Here is an 8,867-nt window from a genome sequence, read left to right as displayed (position 1 = left end):
TTAAATGCTTAAAAAGAAAGAGCGTTGATATCCATAAAGATAACATATTTATTTATTTTTGTTTTAGTTCATAAATTTTTAAATATTTTATTTTAATTTGTTGGATTTTTGACGCCTCACCTCTAGCAAGAAAAGTCTTTGACTACCGGAGAACTCCCTGAATTTTAGTTGGAAGCTAAATCAAAACTAAACTAGTAGGTTCATAGAAAAAAAGTATTTATTATGAATTATTTAACAAGAACATAACAAAAGCACGACTTTTATTCATCAATTACGTAGACATTTTAACCTTTTTTCAGTTATATAATGCGTGTATATATGTACATGTATATGATATTTATCCAAAACTTAAAAAAATCCATCCCAATATAGAACTTGAGTCCTCCATGTAAAGAAACTAACCAAAAAGTTATATTGTTATACGAGCATGAAGATTGATGATCATTAGAATGGAGCTTGATGATGAAATCAAATTAGATTAGCAATGGTGAGTTAAGAGCTTAAAATTTTTAGGAATTATTAAGGCATGAACTGTAAAATTTGAAGTGTACCACCAAATCAAATCCAGCTGACGAATCCTATGATGTTCAGCTCAATTTATAAAACCCACTCCCTCAACTGTGCTTCCAGCTCCCTTCTCACACTCCTCTCACTTTCACTTGCTCCAATGCTTCCCTCTCCCCCATTTTCCTCTCGCCTTCTTCTCCTTTCACTTCTGCTTCTCTTCTGCAATGGAGTCCATTCCAAATCTAAATCTCCCTCTTCCCCTGTTTCTCCCAAAATTGGACAGGGCTACCGTTTAATCTCTGTTCAACAAACCCCCGATGGTGCTCTCTTGGGTCGCCTCCAAGTTAAGCAACCCAACAAGATTTATGGCCCTGATATCCCTTACTTACAGCTCTTTGTCAAGTATGTTCATTTTCATTTTATGTTCTGTTTTTTACCTTACATTCTCTGCATTTCCTCCATTTTTCTGATTTTGGGTTTCTTTTTTAAGGCATGAGACAAACGACCGCTTGAGGGTTCACATCACCGACGCGGAGAAGCAGAGATGGGAGGTGCCGTACAATCTCCTACCGAGAGAGCAGCCGCCGGTGTCGAAACAGACCATCGGAAAATCGACAGAAAACTCCATTACAGGGTCGGAGTACGTCGGCAGTAAACTAATCTTCAGCTACAAATCGGACCCATTTTCGTTCGTGGTGAAAAGGAAATCAAACGGTGAAACCCTTTTCGATTCGAGCTGTTCTGAATCAGACCCATATAGCAGTTTGGTGTTTAAAGATCAATATCTTGAGATTTCGACGAAATTACCGGAAGAGGCTTCGCTGTACGGGCTAGGGGAGAACACGCAGCCGCATGGGATTAAGCTGTACCCGAACGAGCCTTACACTCTGTACACAACGGATGCGTCGGCCATAAATCTAAACATGGACCTTTATGGGTCTCACCCGGTGTACATGGACCTGAGAAATGAAGGGGGGAAGGCGTCGGCACATGCGGTGCTGCTACTGAATAGCAATGGGATGGATGTGTTTTACAGAGGGAAGTCTTTGACGTACAAGATCATTGGAGGGGTTTTGGATTTTTACTTCTTTTCTGGGCCTTCACCACTTGACGTTGTTCAACAGTACACTTCACTCATCGGCAAACCTGCTCCCATGCCTTACTGGGCCTTCGGTATCATTCTACTTCAATCTCTGTGTTGTCAATGTTTTTTAAAGCTATTTTTTTTTCAAACTAACTGATTTTTCATATCTTAAGTTTGTTGTCTGATGTTCTGGTTAAACAATTTAATGAAAATTGAATGCAAGAACTAATTATTATATTAGACCATGACTTAATCAGACAATTGGTCAAGATCCATGTTGTAAAATTGGTTGAACCTTCTAACCTTCTTCCTTAAATTAAGGAAAAAGGTTGTTTTTGCACTCTAATGTGTCTTTTTCTTGAAGGGAAGATATCTATATATATATATATATATACATTTTCTTTCCTTCTATGATGTTAGGTAGGTGTTGGGTGGTCCATTGGACAAGCTTTTTAAGTGTATTCAAGTCTCATTTACTTATTTTTGCTTTTTGGATCAACCTTTAGATCCAAAGGATATTATAGTTCATGATAAAGTAAATATTTTTAAAAAATAAAAAATTTAATTTCCAGCCTTTTGTATAAAGTTGAGACCCTACGTGTTTTCATGATTTTGCCTTTCCATTATTTTCCTATTGATATCTTCATAACTTGTAATGAAATATGTTCTGTTGGTGTGTGTAGGATTTCACCAATGTAGATGGGGTTACCATAACTTATCTGTTGTTGAGGATGTTGTTGAGAATTATAAAAAGGCTAAAATTCCTCTCGACGTTATTTGGAACGATGACGATCACATGGAAGGACACAAGGATTTCACTCTCAACCCGGTTAATTATCCGCGTCAGAAGCTTCTAGCTTTCCTAGACAAGATACATAGTATAGGCATGAAGTATATTGTGATTATCGACCCGGGCATTGCTGTTAATTCTAGTTATGGCGTGCATCAAAGGGGTATGGAAAAAGACGTTTTCATTAAGTATGAGGGTGAACCATACTTGGCTCAAGTTTGGCCTGGCGCTGTGAACTTCCCTGACTACCTTAATCCCCAAACTGTTTCGTGGTGGATCGATGAGGTGCATCGCTTCCATGAACTCGTCCCTGTTGATGGCTTATGGATTGATATGAATGAAGCCTCAAACTTCTGCTCAGGATTGTGCAAAATTCCTAAAGGGAAAAAGTGTCCTAGTGGAACTGGACCTGGTTGGATTTGCTGCTTGGACTGCAAGAATATTACGAAAACAAGATGGGATGATCCACCATACAAGATAAATGCTTCAGGATTGCAGGTGCCCATAGGCTTCAAAACTATTGCAACCAGTGCAGTTCACTACAATGGTGTTCTTGAGTACGACGCTCACAGTCTCTACGGCTTCTCTCAATCCATCGCAACGCACAAAGCCCTTCTCAGCCTTGAGGGAAAGAGGCCTTTTATCCTTTCCCGCTCCACATTCGTCGGTTCGGGCAAATATGCAGCTCATTGGACTGGCGATAACAAGGGAACATGGAATGACTTGAAGTACTCTATTCCTACCATGCTTAATTTTGGTATATTTGGAGTGCCAATGGTTGGTTCTGATATATGTGGGTTCTATCCAGCGCCCACGGAAGAACTATGCAACCGTTGGATCGAACTTGGCGCTTTCTATCCATTCTCGAGGGATCATGCCAATTTCTATTCCCCAAGACAGGAGCTATATCAGTGGGAATCGGTTGCGAAATCTGCCCGAAATGCACTTGGGATGAGGTATAAGCTCTTACCGTATCTATATACCTTGAACTACGAAGCTCATAATACCGGAGCGCCAATTGCTCGACCGCTGTTCTTCTCATTCCCAGATCTTAAGGAGTGTTATAATGTGAGCACTCAATTTTTGCTTGGGAGCAGTGTTTTGGTATCCCCTGTTCTTGATAAGGCAAAGACCAAAGTGAGTGCAATGTTTCCTCCAGGCACTTGGTACAGCTTGTTTGATATGAGGCAAACTATAGTCGTAAAAGAAGTTCAATCTCTGTCTCTTCCTGCACCATTGCATGTTATTAATGTGCATTTGTATCAAAACACCATTCTGCCAATGCAGCAAGGTGGATTGATTTCGAAGGAAGCTCGAAAAACTCCATTCACTTTCATCGTGGCCTTCCCTGCCGATGAAAGCGAAGGAGAGGCCAAGGGAACGCTGTTCCTCGATGACGATGAACGTCCAGAGATTAATCTTGGGGACGGTCTATCGACGTACATTGAACTCTATGCAACTGTCAGCAATGGGAGTGTTAAAGTATGGTCTGCAGTTCAAGAAAGCAAATTTGCTCTCGATAAGGGTTGGATCGTTGAGAAACTTATCGTATTGGGGTTAGATGCAAGCAAGCGGGCGAGCTCCCTCGAGATCAATGGAGAAGCTGTTGCGGGAGGTTCGGGTATTGAGTTTTATGCATCGGAACAAAGTCATCAGCTGGATAAACTAGAGGATGGAGGGGATAAGAGGAAAACTGCGATGGTAGAGGTTAAGGGATTGTCTTTGGCAGTTGGTAAGAACTTTGAAGTCTCCTGGAAAATGGGATAGAAGGTAGAGAGGTAGTTCTCTACTCTAGTTTGTCTGATTCAACGGCTTTTTTGCTTTCATAATTCTCCTTTACTTTGTTTTAAATTGGTTGGTGGCTTCTGTTTTTGTTTCCTCCTGCTTTTATGGAAAAGAGATGAGCTAAAGCATATCTTCATCCTTATCCATGGGAACAAGCCTTGTACTTCTTGTGTTCATCGTTTATTTTGTTTGAGAATAAAGTAAGTGTACAACCTTGAGATGCTTGAAGAGTGCTTAGAACACATCATGCATAGATGACAAAATGACAACGCAAAATAAAAGTACAAAAATACCAAGTTCATGACATTATAACATCTAAAAATAGACACCAATCTAGTCCGACCCTCATAGCTCGTGCACACATTCAGTAAGCAGTTTGCTTATAGTTCTTAATTTTTTAAGTCTTAGGTTATCAATTCATTCGTTTGTTTAGTGTCCTATTCATACTTAGGAGTTCGCTCGTAAGTTATAGACTTTTCTTAGACTATACCATAGGTTTACTTAGTTCACTTAAGCTCAACTTAGGGCCATGGTACGGAAATTATAAATTCTTTTTCCTTAGTCCTAATTGGGTTGTTGGTCTTCGTGGTTCATTTCTTAGAGTTCTAAGAGTTTTTGTTTATATGTCCTACTAGTCCCTTTCATCAATTTCATCGTCGACGTCGTCATTATCATCATAGGCTAATGGCTCATAGGCCATGAAGGTGTGACCTAAGCGTTCGTTTCCAACTCCTAATCCTCCTCATATCGTTATAGACACTTAAGTTTTAAGGAATTTGGGGAAACTTCGAATTCGTTACCTACGGTCCCTCTCATTGTTAGTTAACAATTCTCTTAACTTTATGGTACATAAACTAAAGAGATAGGTAAAATGACAAAAATGTTCCTATTATGTCCTTTTAAGTCCAAATGACTTAAGATTTGATATAAGCTCTATTCCCATGGATATAAGTACTAGGTAAAGTTATCATCCAAGTAATTAGTAATTTGAGTATGTCTAAGACCTAAACCAAGATTAAAGTGGATATTGGATAATGGCTAAAATGTTCCTACTAAGACCTTATAATGTTTTCAAATTCTAAATGGACTCCAAAGTAACATGATGCCATAGTATATTTTCAACTCTCATATGTGAGGACAACACTATCTATACTTTGTCCATTTGCCCACATTCTTATTATTGTTTAAGGATTCCAACATTGTTTTAGCTTAATTGATCTAGGTGTTTAATAACCTTAAACCAACATTTGTGCCTGTCATGTCAATCATGATAAACCAAGGGCCATTAGAGATTAGTTAGGGTCATTAGAATTAGATTTATCTCAATATAGTTCCTCATGGTAATAATCTTGTTGGACATAAAATAAAGGGATCCCAAGTGTAATCCAATTGTGGTACCTACGTGGGTAAATCGTGTACGATAGAGTGCCATTAGAGGTCGGTTGGCAACCTCTTAATAGAACAAAGCTCATCCCAACATAATACCTCATATACAACATTCACAATTTGCAATAATCAACACATATATGACATATACATAATGTAACGACCCTAATTTCCTATTGAAATAACGTCGATACCATATGTATGACGTGACCTTTTTATGTCGAAACATTCATTTAAAATAATTCATGAAACGATATCATGGACTTAAAAGTTGGCATTAAAAACCACCTTAAAGCAGACCAACAAAAAATAATCAATTCAAAATATAAATAAATCAAAGAAAAGATTAAAACGATACCCTGATCTAAGAAATAAAATGCAACTACCCTAACACGTATATAACATTCAAATTCTTGTATATACAAGAAATTCATCTCCACTTAATAGTTCACGAGTAAATTCCAAGTCTTGATCACCATTCTTTTGTTATATATGTATCATTAACATCGTTTTCCTTTTCGTTAAGTGAATGACGTTTTTTTCTGCACAAATTGAATATGCATACTATCCTTTTACCATACATCTATACAAGTTGTCATAAGAGAGAAATTATTAATAGCCTAAATTAAAATAACTTTACATATGAAATATCATTCTTGATGTACATCATAGCATTCAACTCCATCGTACCAAAATGTTTTCAAAACTATTGAAATGAAATAAATATATGTAATGACCCCAGTTTTCTACTCCATGACAAAATATCTTATACGGAAATATTCATTTGACGGCTTCATAAGATAATGGGGAGGAAGGTCTTAAAACAATACAAAAGATATATTAAAATAAATCTAAGTAAATATAAAACTATAATTTCCTATCTGACCTAAAATCTATGAAATTAAATGCGACTACTCTGTACATGTGTTATGGTCTTTAATTGCGATGTCATCATCAACCGTACCTGGGTGTCTTGTCTTTAACTAAAATATAGAAGTAACACATGCTTGATTATTTTAAGAAATACTCTGACCCCGCTATTGGGGTTAAGGAATGCAAACACATGCAATCATGATTAAGGACCTATCATTTAAAACCATCATGGGGGTGACCTCTAGTCCGAACAAATTAGATATATAGTACTTCTCTACACACGATTCACACGTGCGAGTGTGAGCCCACCAAGCGACTCGCACACCCCCTAGGCCCATCATAGTCAAGCTAGTTGGCTGTAATAGACATCTAGAGGTACAACATAACCCTCGAATATCATTTAAGATATGATCGTTATCATCATCATAGTGTACACGTTCGTAATCATCATCATAAAGGGGAAGAATCCCAATGTAAATAAACATAGAATATGCATGAGGTCCCTATAGTTTTCCTTTAAATCATTTATGTGACACAACTCACACATCCTTCACATATTACTCTAGATAACATAGATACATAAGCCTTCATACATTGTCATTTATAACATCATTCAAGGGTTGTGTATAAGAAAACTCTTCATCATAATGCAACATGGAATCATACATGCACATCATAGGTATCATCATGTTATGTCATATCAACATCATACATCTTATGTCATTATGTTATAATGCATCATCATCATAACATGTCATAGCAACATAATACATCACATCATCATAGTAACATAATACATCACATCATCATAGCATCATCGTAACACATCATAACATCATATCAAATCACATCATCATAACATCATAGCATTATCATAACACATCCTAATACCATAACAACTTATCGATAGTACGGTCACTTATTTGGATGGCCTTAGCCGACGTTCTCTTTCCAACTTAGTTTGCTTTCATTCTTGAAGTTATTTTTTACTTATGTCGAGTATTCACCTATTTGAATATTCGCTCAAAAGCTTTAGTAAAAGTCGAATTCCTAACTCAATTTAATTTAAAACCGAGAAAAACAGCTCCTACAGACGTTAGTTACCTTAAATAAGGTCAAATTTAGCTTTGGGAGGGTCCAACATATATGAATTGATGTCTAGAATGTCAAACCGAGCCGCAGGAGCCAATGGGAGAGCACGCGTCATGCACATGAAGGGGCGGGCGCGCGTGGGTTATGAGTCGGGTCAGGTCAATCTCACTGGCGCGCAGGTCACACTTCCTAACTACGTGTGTCTAAGCCGTGAGCTTGCAGACGGGCCAAGTGAGCTACTCGGCTTGAGTTACGGGTTGCGTCTTCTTCACCCGATTATTCAAGTCTCTTCGTGTGTTCCTATCTCTCCTCTCGCAACCATTCAATTTTCTTCTCGGTCTCAACTATCCACTGTCGTGACCTTCTGCTCACCTTTTCCTTCCACTCCCATGACGTCACAACTTCTCATATGTACCTATTGTTAGGTTGAATGACATTGTGACCTCTATGGGTCACGATCTCATGTATTTATAGACGTGTATAATGAGAATTAGGGCCTTGATCTAGGGTAACAAACCTTATAATCAATAGATTCTCCTTGATACATGGTAACATAACAGAAAATTAGATTCTTGGCAACAAACTAGAAAATAGTAGATTCTCCTTGATCCATGGCAACAAATCAAAAAATCAGTAGATCCTATTAGATCCATGTAACAAATCAACAAATCAGTAGATTCTCCTTGATTATCTTACTATGCATACATATTGTTGGATCCATATGCGAGTAAATAGAGTTTCAACAATATAATATTAAAATTTTCTAATAACAATAAAACTTAATACCATGCAATAAAACTTAATAATAATTTAGAATTTAAATAAGAATTTAAATAAGAAGAGGGTTAGAAAATATAATACGTAGTTTTATAGTGGTAACAACTTAATACCATGCAATAAAACTTAATAATAATTTAGAATTTAAATAAGAATTTAAATAAGAAGATGGTTAGAAAATATAATACGTAGTCTTATAGTGGTAACAATAATTTAGAATTTAAATAAGAAGAGGGTTAGAAAATATAACACGTAGTTAATTTAGAATTTAAATAAGAAGAGGGTTAGAAAATATAACACGTAGTTTTATGGTGGTTCAGTCAAACTCGATCTACTCCACTCCCCAAGCGCCTCTTGGGAATTTGAATAAACCTTTTTTACTCTTTCCTCAGAGTCCAACCGCTACACTGCTCCTATTACGAGTTCAAGAGCAAACTCAATTCTTTCCACGGCTCAGGATCAAACCGGTACACTGCTCTTTTTACGATTTCAAGAGCAAACTCAATCCTTTCCACGGCTCAGGATCAAACCGGTACACTGCTCTTTTTACGATTTCAAGAGCAAACTCAATCC

General features: G+C 37.3%; 1 protein-coding gene across 1 annotated transcript; it reads left to right on the top strand.

Annotated features, from left to right (window-relative positions):
* The first annotated feature begins 610 nt into the window (after positions 1–610).
* Positions 611–4,394, top strand: LOC111799472 (alpha-xylosidase 1). Its single transcript, XM_023682868.2, has 3 exons — positions 611–909; positions 998–1,680; positions 2,275–4,394. Exons 1-3 carry the CDS (start codon positions 668–670, stop codon positions 4,146–4,148), a joined length of 2,799 nt encoding a protein of 932 aa, XP_023538636.2. The 5' UTR covers positions 611–667; the 3' UTR covers positions 4,149–4,394.
* The last annotated feature ends 4,473 nt before the right edge of the window (positions 4,395–8,867 follow it).

The sequence above is a fragment of the Cucurbita pepo genome, chromosome 1 (assembly GCF_057944985.1).
Source record: "Cucurbita pepo subsp. pepo isolate OVF chromosome 1, ASM5794498v1, whole genome shotgun sequence".
Taxonomy (NCBI): domain Eukaryota; kingdom Viridiplantae; phylum Streptophyta; class Magnoliopsida; order Cucurbitales; family Cucurbitaceae; genus Cucurbita; species Cucurbita pepo.
This window is presented reverse-complemented; position numbering and strand designations above follow the sequence as displayed.